This window comes from Rhinopithecus bieti, unplaced genomic scaffold, assembly GCF_001698545.2.
Source record: "Rhinopithecus bieti isolate Rb0 unplaced genomic scaffold, ASM169854v2 scaffold_8220, whole genome shotgun sequence".
Classification (NCBI taxonomy): Eukaryota; Metazoa; Chordata; class Mammalia; order Primates; family Cercopithecidae; genus Rhinopithecus; species Rhinopithecus bieti.
Genome location: NW_016806392.1, coordinates 1,285,191 through 1,301,841, shown reverse-complemented (window position 1 = coordinate 1,301,841; position 16,651 = coordinate 1,285,191). Strand labels below are relative to the sequence as shown.

Sequence of the window (16,651 nt, the reverse complement as noted above, 5' to 3'; positions counted from 1 at the left end):
AACACGAGGTCAAAATCTTCCAATTTCTCTCTCTCTCTCTCTCTCTCAACTGCCCTCATTCTCTTCCTCCTTGTCTGTCTTTTTCTATTGGAAAAAAATGCCTAGCTTTATACAATGCCATAGAAAAAAGGGCTCAATTTTTTTCTATAAATATTTTGGATTATCCTGGTTAAATTTGTTCCTAGCCATCATGTAACTTATGTCTATAATGATTGTTATTTTAAAAAGTTTAATTGTCTAACTCCTGATTGTACATAAAAATGCAGTTCATTCTTATATATTAATCCTATATCTATATCTTTATATATTACTATGTCTACATCTTTTAATGAAATATACATTTTCTATAGATTCTCTTGAATTTTCATTGTAGACAATTATATATTCAACTATTTTCATTACGTTTATTTCTTTTAAAGCTCACCTCATTCTTTAAGACAAAGTTACTGCATTGGTTGGGAGATTCCATAACATGTTTCAGGAAGCTGTGATTGTTGGCATCTTTTTTTTTTCCTTGATTTGGTAAATAATTTTTTTTTTTTTTTTTTTTTGAGACGGAGTCTTGCTCTGCCGCCCAGGCTGGAGTGCAGTGGCCGGCTCTCAGCTCACTGCAAGCTCCGCCTCCCGGGTTGACGCCATTCTCCTGCCTCAGCCTCCCGAGTAGCTGGGACTACAGGCGCCCGCCTCGTCGCCCGGCTGGTTTTTTGTATTTTTTAGTAGAGACGGGGTTTCACCGTGTTAGCCAGGATGGTCTCGATCTCCTGACCTCGTGATCCTCCCGTCTCGGCCTCCCAAAGTGCTGGGATTACAGGCTTGAGCCACCGCGCCCGGCCTAAATAATTATTTTTACAGATAACTTATGAGAAATATATGTTCTACAGGGTTGGACAGGTTTTCAAATATATAGAACACGTTTTCAAGTTGAGGAAGTTCTCTTCTAGCCACTTAATTATTTTTAAATTTTACAATGAATGAGTGTTAATTTTCATCTTATAGCTACTCTGCATATTATTGAAATAATCATATTAATTCATAAGTGGCGAATTACATCAATTTGATTAATGTTCATTCTGTTTTTCATCCAGACACTTTTTAACAGCAGAAAATTAGCTATGTACATGATGATTTGTCTTATATGTTAATGTACTTGGTTTAATCATATAATGTTTAGGATTGGTACATTTATGTTAATGAGGAAAATTGAATTGTATGCTCCTTTCTTACATGAGTCGTATCTCGTTTATATGTTTAGGTTACATTAGCTTCATAGGAAGAGTTGGAATGTAAATTATCTTTTTTTAGTCAGGTATTATAAGATTTTTAAATTACTGATTGAAATTTTAAAATGTAGGGTTCTTCAGATATTTATGAATCAATTGTGAGAAGTTACATAGTTAATTTTATAGAGATGGTTTAATATATACAAATTTTCAAGTTTATCAATTAATTTTGTGATTGAAATTTTCTAATTAACTTTATAATTTGTTTTATCCCTAACCACATTCCTATTTTATTTTAATTTTATTTGTGCCTTCTTCCCTTTTTAATTTATTTCTGATTAAATTTGCCATAGTGTTATCTTACTTCTTTATATTTATTCATTCATTCATTTTAAAATAATTTATATGCATTTTGAGTCAGAGTTATCAAATAATCAACTTCTGACTTTCCATGCTTTCTATTGTAGATTTATATTCTATTTTACTAATTTCTGCAAATATTTTATTTATTTTCTTGCTCCTATATTCTCCATTTCATTTCTTTGTGCTCGAGTAGGTTTCTGGGCTTGTTTATTTTCAGACTTTATTGTTTTCTGATTAAAAAAAATTACAGAATATACTTTACTTTTTCTTTTCTTTTTTTTTTTTTTGAGAAGGAGTCTCGCTCTGTCACCCAGGCTGGGGTGCAGTGGCCAGATCTCAGCTCACTGCAAACTCCGCCTCCCGGGTTTACGCCATTCTCCTGCCTCAGCCTCCCAAGTAGCTGGGACTACAGGCACCCGCCACCTCGCCCGGCTAGTTTTTTGTATTTTTTAGTAGAGACGGGGTTTCACCGTGTTAGCCAGGATGGTCTCGATCTCCTGACCTCGTGATCCGCCCGTCTCGGGCTCCCAAAGTGCTGGGATTACAGGCTTGAGCCACCGCGCCCGGCCTACTTTTTCAAGAGCAGTTGCATTGCTACCAGAATGGCTAGAATTCTACTAGAATTGATATGTAGTGTTTTGTTTATTATTTATTTCTGAGAATTATTTAGTTTTCCAATATGACATATTTTGATTCATAAATTATTTACAAGCATGTTTTAAATCTTCATTTTAAAATCTTTAGTATACATGTGTGGATACACACATTTATGTATTACATTCAATTTCAACTGTATATATAAAGGTTATATGTAAAACAATATATTTTCAAATGCTTACTGAAGAAATAGTTATTTTAATCTTCAACTTACTGTTTTATCTTTTATTATATGTTATTTTCTAATAGTTTATATAACCTTCCTTATTTAAGAAAGACTTGTTACCTAAATTTTCTCATTTTATTTTTTATTATGTAAATTAGTTTAAGTGGATTAATACCTCTTAGGTCCTTAATATTTTCTCTTTTATACTGAATTTTTGGTAGATTATAGCTATTAAAATGAGTCCAATCATTCTAGAATTTACTTTACATTATGTGGTAAACAGTAAAATGCCTAGGAAGCCATCATCACTAGATTTGTTACAAATGATGTACCATGCTTCACTCTGGAACAAAGTTGGCAATAGACTTAAAAGAGTGATTTTTTATCTCTTCTCGATCAATTAATGCCACCCAAAGGCCTTCTTTATATGTTACTATGAACAGAAATATTATCTTTTTTTAACTAAACAATCAGTTTTGTTCATACCCCAAAATGTAGTTTACTTTTAATTCCACAGAATCTATACCATGACATCATAGATGGTTTCATTTTGGATTATTTTTATTAGTGCTATTCATTTATCTTCTATACCAGGAGAAATATCTCATTTTAATTTGCACTGCTTTAGGGGTCCACTAAGATACTTTATCAGTGAAACATGATTCCAAATAAGACATTGAATTAACCTGCAGGATGGAGTTATTTATTGTTGGTGTAGGATATATTATTCATTTCTCTAGTAATTTTGACTTTGGTGTTGTAAAATCTACTTTTCCTTCTAATGACAATGAAATGACAGGTGCAGATGCTTCTTCAATTTTTAATTCATTATATTAGAATAAGTTATCCACTTTCAAAACTGTTTCTTGTTGACATGAAAGAAGACATCCGTCTATTTAACACTATTGTGCTTCATGGAGCTTTGCTCATTGAAGTCCAAGTCAATTTCATTTTACTTTCATTATTTATAATACATTTTTTGAATATTTAAGGTAGGCTCTTGATCTTGGAATTTTGCTCAAATTTAAAATGCAGAGGGAAAGCTGGGCTGCTCCCTATGGAACAATACCATAATGCAGGTTCTTATTTCATTCTCAGATAAAATCTGAAGGTGAGAAAAGAGCAACTAGCACTGTGATCCCAGCTTTTCATCAGGTGCCCCATCAACTTTATTGTACTTAATCCTTATTATAGCCATTTTAGAGTGGTCATATTAGTATCTTCAAAGTTAGAAAAATATTGAGAAAAGTTAACCGCCCTATCCAATTCACAAGACTAATAAGTGGTGGAACTGTTATTTGAACCAATACTTTCCATGTTTCAAGTCTGTATCCTTCTTTAAAAATTCTGCCTTTCAGCGGGGCGTGGTGACTCATGCCTGTAATCCCAACACTTTCGGAGGCCGAGGTAGGTGGATCACTTAAGGTCAGGAGTTTGAGACCCATCTCTACTGAAAACACAAAAAATTGGTCGAGTGTAGTGACACACACCTGTAGTTGCAGCTACTCGGGAGGCTGAGGCAGGAGAATCGCTTGGACCCAGGGGGCAGAGGTTGCAGTGAGCCGAGATTGTGCCACTGCACTCCAGCCTGGGTGACACAGCAAGACTTCGTCTTAAAAAAAAAAAAAAAAAAAAAAAAAAAAAAAAAAAAAAAAAAACCTTTCTTCATTCAGAGTTAAGAATGCATATTTTTGTTGCTCTTGAGTGTGCATTGAAAAATTAATTCTTAAAACTGCCATGAGATTACCTGCCTTCTCAGAAAGAAATCTAATGGGAGAAGTTTAGAACAGCTTCCCTGCTATGGAGAAGTAATAGTGATTCACCTTCCTTGTGAAAGATTTTTTGCTGACTCCTCTCTTCAAGTATTTCAATGGCTTCTTAGAAGCCACAAAATTATAGCTTTTAAATTGCCAATGTCACATTAAAAGAATCAGTAGTTCTGGAAATGGCATGCCAACATTTTCCCAATAATTATTGATAACAATTTTATTATTGAAATTGTTTTCTTTGGGAAGATATGAGCCTGTGATTCAATCTAATTATTAGGAACAGTTTTTTTTAAGTATATGCATACACACATGAAAACATACACACATGAATAATATTTACATATATTATGGCTCTCATTTTACTATGCTGTGATTATTTGATAAAAGAATATTCTATAAGGTGCATATTATATTGAAATCACTTACTCCCACATGAGAAATTTTCTCTTGAAGTACTCAAAATATTGAAAATTTCTTCAGACGTTGCCCCAAAATTATTCAAGCTAACTAATCTATGGATCTCTAGCAAGCACATTTCCTTTAAAAAAAAAAAAATCACCATTTTTATTTTCTACTATTCTAATACATTACAAATTCTCTTTAATTCCTTAAAATCCTTCAGTCTCACAATCTCACTTGAATTTATCGGAAAGGGCCCTTCTTATTATTGAAAAGAGATGTATCCTAATCCAAAGGTATTGACTGATTTAACATAGAACAGTTCTCTTGAGTTTTCTTAGAATCAGAGTCACTCAAGTTGTAAAGCCACTTCCAGTGCCAGCTGCTAGCTACAAAGTTTGAAATCCTTCCACCAGGAAAATTGGGGCTCTTAGGTTATGGACAACACACTGCTTCAATTCATGGACTCAAATTAATAAAATAACTTTCCTTATGTGGAACAGAAATCTATCTGCAGGACCACTCAGTGTGCTATTACTCTTAGCCTTTATAAAATAAAGCTATCCCTGTCTTCAAAAATAACCTTTTCATTTTAAAGCCAAAATTTATTTGTTTCCTAAATAAAAAAACTCAAGTGGTATTTTGTATCCTTAAAACTAAATAATTCTTTTCAATCTTATTCCTGAAAACATGGCTTTATTTCTGCAATTCTCTTCTTCCTTCCCTTTCAATAGGGATTCCCTTATACCTATATGCTATTTCTGGATTTCTCAGGTTTTGGCATTTTTCGAATGAGTGTAATATTTTCTATGTAATAATATTTAACACTAATGCATGCTATCACTTGAGGTGTTTTTTTTTTAACACTTTATGCTTTGTTGTATACATAATATCTATTTTAATTTTCACAAAATTCCTCTGAGAAACCTTTTATTACCACTATATCTAACTAGAAAGGAGAAATTAGAATGTGGAACAGAATGATCTGTAATGTATTACAAATGTGTCTTTATAATAACCTAAGATCTAGGTTACAGTTTACATTTTTGGACTCCCTGTATTGCTGCAGCCAGGACACTAAATCTTTCTAACTCCAGCTCTATCCAATGCTGTAATTTAGGACTCATCTGTACAGGCACTCCAGCTCTGTCCACACCCGTGCCAACAGCTCCCTTGATCTATGGATCCGTAAGTGGTACTGTGGTCCAACCTAGGTAAAATGAATCTGGAAGAAGTTTCGTATCAACCCTGTAGTGAGCTTAGAGTTTTTTAGTTATGGCATTTTGGGGGCATATTTAGACAAGAGAATGCACTTTTTACAGGTCTGAAAATTACTTAGAAAATTTCATAAATTCAGAAAGTATGTCATTTTAAACACAAAGGTCTTTTAAACAGCTTAGTGCTTAGTGCTCACAGTATAATAATATAAGCAAGTTTGGAAGATATCTGGCTAGCAATCTGCTTAAGAGTAGTTTCTTTTGAAAAACAAGGCTTCATGAAGGTTGTCATTTTAGGAAGACATTTTAATGCAGTATGAAAGTATGAACTCTTCCATTTTATCAAAATAATCTTAAAATTGCTAGGAGGTTAAAAATAATTCAGTGAAAAAAAAACAGTCTGTAACAAAGCTTGTCAGGGCATAGGACTTAGCATTTCTAAGAAAGGCTAAACTGATTTGGTGGATAGGATTCAGTAATGAAGGTCAGGACTCTGGCATTCTCAACAGCAAACATTGCTGCTTCTCCTTCTTGACAGGGATGGGCATAGAACTACGCTAGGAACTTCCTCAAACATTGCTGAGGACTTCATGGCTGAAAGTCAAATATTCAGGTATTTAATAACACTGATTTCTTACCTAGTGTTAAATCCTGTGCATAAATGATTGCAGTCAGCATTTTCTCTTTTGGTTTCTAAATTGTGTCTTTGTTATTTCTCACTTTGAATTTAGTCCCCCTGGGATTACAAGAGGGTTGAAGCAATGTTGTGACATATCGGAACACTTTGAAATGCATGGACACTTTCAAATCATTAAAGACTCTCAAGGTAAGACACCTACTTGGTAGGATAGTCTTCTTGTCCACCTTGCATCCCATAAGCTAATTTTCACTGGTCCATATGCTATAACTTTGGAGGAATAGTTGTCAAAGGCGGCAGGGCTATGTTTTCCAGGAGCTACATCAGTTGTTGCTGATCATTGACAGAATCTTACCTCCTAAGATCGCACACTTCGTGGTCTCCATCATCAGATGTAGATCGCTGGGGCCACCCGCCATACCACTTAGCTGTAAGTTGACCAGAAGCAAAAGCCCTGAAGCAGCCAATACAGAATTCTGGATAAAAAATGGAGAAAATAAAGAAAATAGCTGTGAATATTAGAGCATTGAAAAACATGCCTAGAAAATAAATAATGAAAAACTTATTGAAAACAAAATGATACTAATAATTGCATGGTAACCTTCATATCTCAAGCATGCAAAACATAAATGAAAAGAGAGTTGGGAATCTCAAACTTTAGTTTTCAGGTCCAGGTCTCTTGTAGCAGCATGGACTGTTGAGATCTACCAAAAGAAATGTTGACTCAGTAGGTCTTGCATAGATGCAGGAATGGGGTTTCCAAGCATCCTGAGTCACCCTGATACAAGTGGTCCTGATCCTACTCTGACAGGCAATGAAGATGTGATTGGAGTTTGGTGGTGAAACATAAGGCCAGCAGATATATGGAGGGCATATCAGTCACTTCACTCACCCTATTTCAAGTGACTGTCTCTTCTCATAAATGACCCTCTCCTCTTTGTGTGCTAGGGCAACTGCTCTGTGGAAATGGGGGACAGTGGGCATCCTATTTATGTGGACTTGTCCTTGCACAGTTCTTGAGCTCTATGGGCAGGGGCTGCTCTGGTCTGCTCGCTGGGCCTCAGTCAAGTGTGACCAGTGCAGCCTTACGTCCCGAGCCAAGCAGCTCTCTTGGGGATGCTGCTGATTCAATACATGTTGACTTCAACTGTGCAGGGCCTGGCTGTATATCCTGGGAATAGTAAAGCATCTTCTGTTGAAGAAGTCCTCTGAACCAGGCAACTTATATGCTATAAAACCTGATATGCACTATTTTCTTCTGAGTTATTTTCCAGATAGGCTGCATTTGGGGTATCGATTTTGTTTTCAAAGCAACAAAATAATTAAGGTGACAGTGATTTGCCAAGCACTTCCGTTTTTGTTGTTGTTTGTTTGTTGTTGTTGTTTGTTTGTTGTTGTTGTTTTGTTTTGCTTTGAGACAGAGTCTCGCTCTGTCACCCAGGCTGGAGTGCAGTGATGTGATCTGGGCTCACTGCAACCTCTGCCTCCCGGGTTCAAGCGATTCTTCCGCCTCTGCCTCCCAAGTAGTTGGGACTACAGGCGCACGTCACCATGCCTGGTTATTTTTTGCATTTTTAGTAGAGACGGGGTTTCACCATGTTGGCCAGGCTGATCTTGAACTCCTGACCTCAAGAGATCCACCCACCTCAGCCTCCCACAGTGCTGGGATTATAGGGGTGAGCTACCATGCCTGGTCTAAATTTTGGTTTCTACTTTTGTAGTTTTAAAAAATATTACTACACTGTTATAAAACAAGTGTCACTTGCATCATACTTTATGGAATGTATTGTGGTGTTCCTAGTGACCTAACATAGCCTTTGCAAAAAGAAAAAAGAAACAATGTAAGTAATTTTGAATATAACATACTCTTGCCATGAAATTAATACCATTTGTAACAGGGGGGCCTCATAGAACATCTCCCAAGCTATTGATTTTCTCAGAATGCCTCCTGAACTCTTAATTCAAACATGATAGAATGCTAGAAACTCTAAATATGCTTTTCAATCAGTGTTGATATACGGAGACTTATAGGCGATACACACTTTTCAAAGCATTTTATACAAAAATCACATGTAGTCATCCAAAAGAGTAAACCTGGATCCCAAACTTTTACAACCATATATAAGATTTAACTCCAAATGCATCAAACACTTCAGTTTAAGATCTAAAATGATAAAACTCTTAGGAAAATTATGGGAGGTAATCTTCATGGCATTTGATTCAGAATCTTTTTTTATTAGATATGACACTTAAAACACTGAAACAAAAAAATTAATTAAATTGGACTTTCTAATTTTTTTTTAAAAACCCTTCTACTTATCATGGGATGCTGTCAAAAGAGTGAAAACACATTCCACAAATAGGAGAAAATATTTCTAAACCATATACAAATGACATGGAATTAATATAATATAGATGGAACTCCTACAACTTAAGAATAACAACAAAAAACACAACTTAAAAATGAGCAAAAGACTGAATAGACATGACAATAAATACATAAAAATGTGTTCAACATCACTAGTCTTGAGAAAAATAGAGATCAAAACCACAATAAAAGACTACTTCACATCTGCTAGAATGACTATTACTTAAAAAATATAGAAAATCAGTTTTGGTAGGGAAGTGGAGAAATTGGAATCCTGCTGTATTGCTGGTAGCAATGTCAAATGGGGCAGCTGCTGCAATTTGGTGTTTTCTCAAAAACTTAAACATAGAATTGCTATGAAATCCAGTGGTTTCACTTCTAGGTATACAGTGGAAAGAATTGAAAACAGGCACTCACACAAACATGTGTACACTCGTGTTCATAGCAGCATTATTCACAGCAGCCGAAGAGTGGAGATAGCCTAGGTTTCCTTCAGCAGACAGTTGGATGGATACATGCAGTGTGGTGTACGCATGCAATGAATACTTTTTCCTTTTAAACGTAATGATGTTCTGATACAGGCTACAACATCGATGAATCTTGAGAACATTGTGCTGGGTAAAATAAGTTCTGCACAAAAGCATCTGTTTTGTACCGTTTGACTTCTATCAGCACCTAGATTGGGTGAATTCCTAGAGGCAGAAGCAGAATGGAGGTTGCAGGGGCCAACGGAAAGGGGAAAGGGGAGTTATCATTCCTTGGTGGGGGCTTTTGTTTGGGTTGTGAAAGTGTTCTGGAGATGGATCGTGGTGGTGATTGTGCAACATTGTGGGTGTGTTTGGTGTTACTGAATTGTATACTTGAAAATGGTTAGGATTCTAAATTTTATGTTGTTTTACCAAACTAAAAGAAAGTGTCAGAAAACGTACATTGACATTCTGAATATGATTCACGGAACATCACAATCTCACCTAGATACTGAAAAAATGTGTGCACCAAGTGCAGTCAAATAGAAAATGTATGTGGACAGTGACTTTCATTAGGAGAGGCTTTGCTGTGCCCACTTATTAGGAGCCATTCTCTATTGTTTACTGTACTCGTCCTTAAACTGCTTCCACTATGACTTTCCCTTGTTTTTGCCCAGTATTATAAAATGAGTTACATAAAGGCAGAGCAAATGCTAAAGGAAACTGTCCAGAAGAAAGGACAGTTAGTAAGTGGAGAGACGTTATTGCAAACAAGCACCTGGTAACAACTGTGTTAGTTGGTAAGTGAAAAGGAGCTCATACACAAAGCCTGTTACACCCGAGCATGTTGGTTCGCTGCTTAGGTGTGGGCTTTTCCTGTGTTTGTTGTGCCACTCACTGTTAACTGGTTATGTGTTTCTTACATTCCTCATTTCAATTTATGAAAAATCGTTACCCAATTGCCAGTTTTATGCAGAACATCTGATTAGCAGGAGCAAATGGTCAACGTTAAGCATGGTGTATTATTTTCAACCATCTCCCTGCTCCAAAAATCTACTTAATATATTGTCCTGGGATAAAGGATGTGCCAGATATCAAACTGATAAAAACAGATCCTACACTTGATCTTAACCAAAATATCTAAAAGGGATTCTCTCCTTTAATCTCTTGCTCCTCAGACTGGGTAGGAGAAATTTTGTCTTAACATTCCTTAGCTTTGCTCAAGCAAGTCCTTACACATGCATTCTTCATTAGCCTTATATTCATTATATGCTGATCCTGTTTTTTATGCATGAAAAAGAGAAGTAGGTTCTAAATAGTTTGTTTTCAACTCATTTTTCTAATAATCAATTCTATCAATTCAATTCTCTCTAAAATTATTTGGTAAGAATTTGAGACAATGAACTGGAACAAAAAAGGAACTTCAGTATTCCAAAAAAATTTAATATGAATTTCCTCTGATCTGTGTCCATTTTTGGACTTATTCCCCTTTGCTTTTTGGAAATTCTCTATGTTAGCATACAGCATATTTCGCTGCAAAGGTCTGTATACCTACAATTCAACCTGGAATGCCAACTCTTTCTTTTCTGGAAAAGGCTTATTTGTGTTTATTTAACTGACCCTGGTCAGTAATAGCCTAATTAACTCTAAATTTTGTTCTCTCCTGCTTCTCTTTTTACCTTCAGGATGATTCTGTGGGAAACAAAACAAAACAAAACAACAATATCTAAGTTTCAGGGGGGAAAATGTAGGGTGTCTGAATAGCTGAATGTGTATCTGTCATTGTCCAAGTCTCTGACATTCTGTAGTGCACATCTAGATCTATGTTGACATGCTTAAATTCTTTTGTTTCACTTTTCTTCATAAATGACATTTTGATTTGGCTCATTCATATCCTATAACTAAGTTTGGGAGAGATATTCACATTGTTAAATATATAGGGAGATCTACGATGACTCCTAACATCTTCCCTTATTTTAGGCCAAAGTTTACACTATCAAGTACATTATTTACAATGTGCTTTTTTGGGCTTTTTCCTTATTTAATTGAAGACATATATTTTAGTGTCTTAGTTGATTCATGCTGCTCTAACAAAATTCCTTAGATTGGGTAATTACAAATAATAGAAATGTATTGCTTATAATTCTGGAGGCTGAGAAGTTCAAGATCAAGTTGCCAGCGGATCTGGTGCTCAGTGAGAGCTCCCTGCTTCACAGATGGTGCCTTGTTCCTGTGCCCTCACCTGGCAGAAAGAGTGAACGTTGTGTCCTCACATGGCTGGAGGGCAAAAAGTGACAAACTTGCTCCATTGCACCCTTTTATAGGAGCACTACTCTCATCCTGAGTGCAGAGCCTTCATGGGCTAAGCACCTTCTAACAGTCTCACTTTTAATGCCATTGCACTGGGGATTAAGTTGCAACATGAATTTTGAAAGGGACACAAATACTCACAGTGATATATTTTGTTTTGGTGATTTTAAGGGAAGGAGGTCATAGATAAAATGGTTTGATTTGTTCAACCTTTCTTGAAAGTATTGAATATTTTAATGAAGTGTTTGCAAATAGTAGCACATGAATAGTTAGGCAGAATCTAAGTCTTGATGATTTTTTCTCTAGAATTTACAAAATTGCAACTAAGGCCTTAGTCCCCCCACAGTCTGGTTCATCCTTCAGTTTCATTCAAGATGGACTGTATGGAAATATGAATGAGCAATGTCCATATCACCTTTTAGTTTTACAAAAGTTGTGCAGCTAACCTCACATCTGCTCATTGACTATGTTACTTGTGAAGTTTATCATATCTACATGCAGAGAAAATGTACTAGTGCTGACCTGTGTTATCACTAATTCCAACGAAGGCAAGACTGGTCAATGAAGAGGTGAGAAATGCAAAGAAAGCTGTCTTTTTTCCTCTGCCTCCTCCAGCCTGTGCAACAGCCAGGTTGTTAATATCAAGGGAAATGGCAAAATCCCTGCAGTCTCTGCATTATGGTGAGAGTGAGCAGAGGGCGATCTTGGAGTCTGGTGTGAAATGACTTTAAGAAGTCAATGAGAAGCTTAACTGCATGGGAAAGGCACAGAATAAATTTTAAATTTGCTTATTTCCTTTTACGCTGTTAATTTCATTTTACCTTTTGTCTGCTTTTTTTAAAAGGGACTGATTACTTGCTTTAATCTGTCTTTGTATTGAAATGTCCTTGTATAGCCTCTTGAAAATCTTTCTTTTAAAGAGTTGTTCGTCTCTAACTTCATAGAATGAGAGAAAAGCAAGTAAGAGCTTCACACTACTTGCCTAAAACCCCAATAGAAGAAAACAAGACAGATCCACACTAACAGTGTCCAGGCCTGTGGAGGAAGGCCTGCCCTTAGAAACTGTCTTTTTGAAGCATCTTGGTTTTTCCCATCACCATAATTCAGAGACTACAGGGATTTTACCATTTCACTTCATATTAACAACCTGGCTGTTACACAGGCTGGGGGAGGCAGAGGAAAAAAGACAGCTTTCTTTGCATTTCTCACCTCTTCATTGACCAGTCTTCCCTTCGTTGGAATTAGTGATAACACAGGTACCAACTGTAAACAGTGAAGCATAGATTTGTAACTGGAGAGGGACACTTGGGGGAAGAAGATATTCTCCTGTTTCCATAAGGCACTTGGTAGCCTCTTGGAGTGGAGAATACTGCCTCATTGTCTGAACTAAGCCACCCATGAACATTCTTTCAATAGTGATGCTCTACTCATTCTTTACATCTCATTTCCAGGGTTTCAAAGAATCTGTCCAGCACCCTTCAGACCAGGCAAAGGAAGGGCTCTTACTCTTCTTCCTGACAACTTCTGGTGTAGCACTTGCCGTGGAGTGTCCTTTATGAATGAATTTGGAAATTTTCACTTCACGTTTGTGGCTCATGCTGGAATATAGTCACTATGAGAAAGAGATCTATGATCTTTTATTTGTGGTTTTTCTTGCCACAGTTAAATGTGGTATCTTGAATAACATCTGCTCCAAAATAATAACTAATTTTCCCCACTGCAGGAATATTTTTAAAGCTGGGAAAGATATTTCTCTCATGCAGTTCTTACAAGTATACTGTGGCCTCCACCTACTTTCTCCTGAAGACCCTGCTTCCAGGGGTGGGAATCACTCAGACATTTATAAACAATGGGTACTTTGCTCTTGGGGGAAAGCAAAAAGATCATTCAGGGTGTGCATAGGACTGGCAAATCAAAAGAATATTTTCTAAGTTTCTATTCAAAGAAGAAATGTGTATCATTAAATTTGGCTTATAATCAAGAAAGCTAGAAAGCAGGAGAGCATTCTCAGATATTTTAAGGAAGGTGGTGTGAAGTGCAAGATCCAGAGCGAAGGATGGCTCTTCTCTGCTTGAAAGGATCTCAAGGATAGGCTAGGTTCCCTTGCCATGGCTGGAGGTCCCCAAAATAAAAGGAAACTGACATTGTTTCCTCAGGAGATTTACAGGCCCAGGAGAACTGGGAGCTTTCTACCATCAGCTGGCTATGCTGAGGGGTGTGGATGTGAAGAGCAGAACTTTAAGAAGCAAACAAATGTGTTTGTGAGCACATGTCAAAGGTTTATGTAACTCATTGTGAACTAATCATGGGAAAGACAAAGTTCAAAGAGAATTAAAGGAGTGGGGCAGGCAAGGGATGCTGAAATGCCATTACTATCTAAATTCCAAAACTGGTTCTTGTTCTCCAGGGAACTAAAACTCTAGCTATTAAGGTCATTTTCTCAAGCAGACTGTAAAACTAGGATGACATCCGTCTTTATATAGATTAACTTCTAACTTGATAGGGTTATAAAATATCTGAACTCTTGCTGTTGAGAATTGTTAGTTAAAAATACATTCCCTGAGAAAATCATATTCGTCAAGTGAAGTCATGCCAGTTTATCAGAAAGACTCAAATCAGTTTACAGAAAAAATTTCCATCTCTCCCTCTCTCTCTCTCTCTCTGATATATCTATGATATATAGATATGCTATCTACGTGATATACATATAGATATGATACCTGTGATAATATGAGAGAGAAAGATATAAATACATACATAGCTATAGATAAATAGATATAGATACATATAAATACACAAGTCATCACTGTGTTTTCATGTTTGGATAGACACATTTTAACAGATATTTTTTTGAACAAGATATCTCTGAGGCCCTAATTGACTTCCATATTCCACAAGGCAAAGTTTTTGAGGTACCTAGTTTTAACTGACAGTATGGTCATCTGATCTGGTATTTCTCCTGGAAATGTGGATGCCTCTCACTAAAACTAGCAGGAGGAGTTGTCACAACTGTCACTGTGCCCCTTTCCTCACATGTCAGTTATAAATTTACAAGTAATTATATTTAAACCAACTATTAAAACAATATGTCCATCAGAAACCTGGTTCAGACCATTAGCACCTTCATGGGTAAAGCACTTAAAATCAGAAGTGATGGCCTGGGGAGAAAGGAGGCCCTGCAGCCAGGCTTTTTCCTAACCCCACCGAGGTTGGGACCTGACCTGGGTCCTATCACAGAATCTGATGACGCCGTCATGTAAAGACCACTGGACTTTCAATGCTAGGTACTTTAGCAAAAAGCATTTGAAAGGCAAACATTTTATTCACGTATATTTCCATTATCCCTTCAAGTTTCCTATGTGATTTATGATAAAGATAGATTTTTTTTTTTTTTTTTTTTTTTTCTGGCTTTGGCTCTGGCTGGCAGCAGTGAATTGTTGCTCAAAATGAACACTATTAGGTTGCTTTCCTTTTTAGCCTACCAGGTATTTTTGAAAAAAGTACTCTGAGAAAACAGAAACTGCAAGCAAGACAGCTACCAGGATTAGGGATTACGGTGATTTCAACCATCACTGGATACTCCCGAAAGGGTTTTCCGAGAGAGCAGCTGTGTCTGCCTTGCTTTGGCGTTCTTTCCCAGGCATGGCGACCGTTAAGTCCAAATGTAATCCTTATCTGGTCATACAAGCCCTGACATTACTCATATATGCAGATATTTTAAATTCTTGCAATTTTTTTTTTAGGGAGGAGTATTAAAACATGAGTAAAAATTAATTTGTGGGCTCACTAAGAGTGGGATTTAATTTGCATTTTTATCCTCATTGATTAGCACCAAGCCTAGAAGAACTTGTGTTCATTAAGAACTTGTTGATTGAACAGCTAGAAAGGGGCTTGTCTTCCATAAGGAGATCTCTACTCTTGTGAATTTTACTCTCTAGCAGAGGGACATGGGCAACAGATAACAAAATAAATGTTACATGGTATATCTGAACAATATAAATGCCATGGAAATGAAAAATAAAAGTGCAGATCAAGGAAGAGAGATGAGAAGGTCAACTGAGATCTTAAATGAAGTGGGGATGGTGGGCCTCACAGAGGGGGGAGGTGACAAACTTGAAGAAGGTGAAGGGGCAAGCACAGATACTATCTGGGGAATGTGCATTCCCAGCAGGACCATCAGTGCTAAAGCCATAGTTGGAGGTGTGCCTGGCACTTGCCAGGAATAATGAGGAAGCGGAGGTAGCAGAGTAGAGCTAAGCTGCTAGGAGAATGGCACAGGACGTTGGAGAGCTGATGAGGTCCAGAGGACATGTGGCTTCACAAACCATTGCAAGGATATGGCTTCTACTGTGAGTCAAATGAAAATTTATTGCAGGATTTGAAAAAAGAGTGATGGCCATGTCCAGTGGCTCATACCTATGATCCCAGCATTATGGGAGGCCGAGGCAGGCAGATCACTTGAGCCCAGGAGTTTTAGACCAGCCTGGGAAACATGGTGAAACCTTGTCTCTACCAAAAATACAAAAATTTACCAGGCGTGGTGGCACATGAAAATAGTCTCAACTAATCAGGATGCTGAGGTGGGAGGGTCACTTGAGCTGTGGAAAGTGGAGGTTGCAGTGAGCTGAGATCATCACCACACTCCAGCCTGGGCAACAGAGTAAGATCCTGTCTCAGTAAAAAGTAAAAGTCATTGATGTGGTTTGGTTCTGTGTCCCCACCCAAATCTCATCTTGTAGCTCCCATAACTCCCACATGTTGTGAGAGGGACCCAGTGGGAGATGATTGAATTATGAGAGCTAGTTTTTCCCATACCCTTGTCATGGTAGTGAATAAGCCTCACGAGATCTGATGGTTTGATAAGGAGAAACTCGTTTTGCTTGACGTTCATTTTCTCTTTGCCTGCTGCCATCCATGTAAGATGTGAATTGCTCCTCCTTGCCTTCTGCCATGATTGTGAGGTTTCCCCAGCCATGTGGAACTGCAATTAAACCTCTTTCTTTTGTAAGTTCCCCAGACTCAGGTATGTTTTATCAACAGCATTAAAACAAACTAATATAAGCATGATATAATGTGGA

The 16,651-nt window shown here is 37.0% G+C and overlaps 1 protein-coding gene across 1 annotated transcript in view; it reads left to right on the top strand.

Moving 5' to 3' along the window:
* LOC108532123 (uncharacterized) overlaps nt 1-7,609 on the top strand; it is a 35,388-nt gene extending 27,779 nt beyond the window's left edge. Inside the window, 2 exon segments of the mRNA XM_017875896.1 lie at nt 6,523-6,617; nt 7,377-7,609. Coding sequence (XP_017731385.1) covers nt 6,523-6,617; nt 7,377-7,609 — 328 coding nt within the window.
* The last annotated feature ends 9,042 nt before the right edge of the window (nt 7,610-16,651 follow it).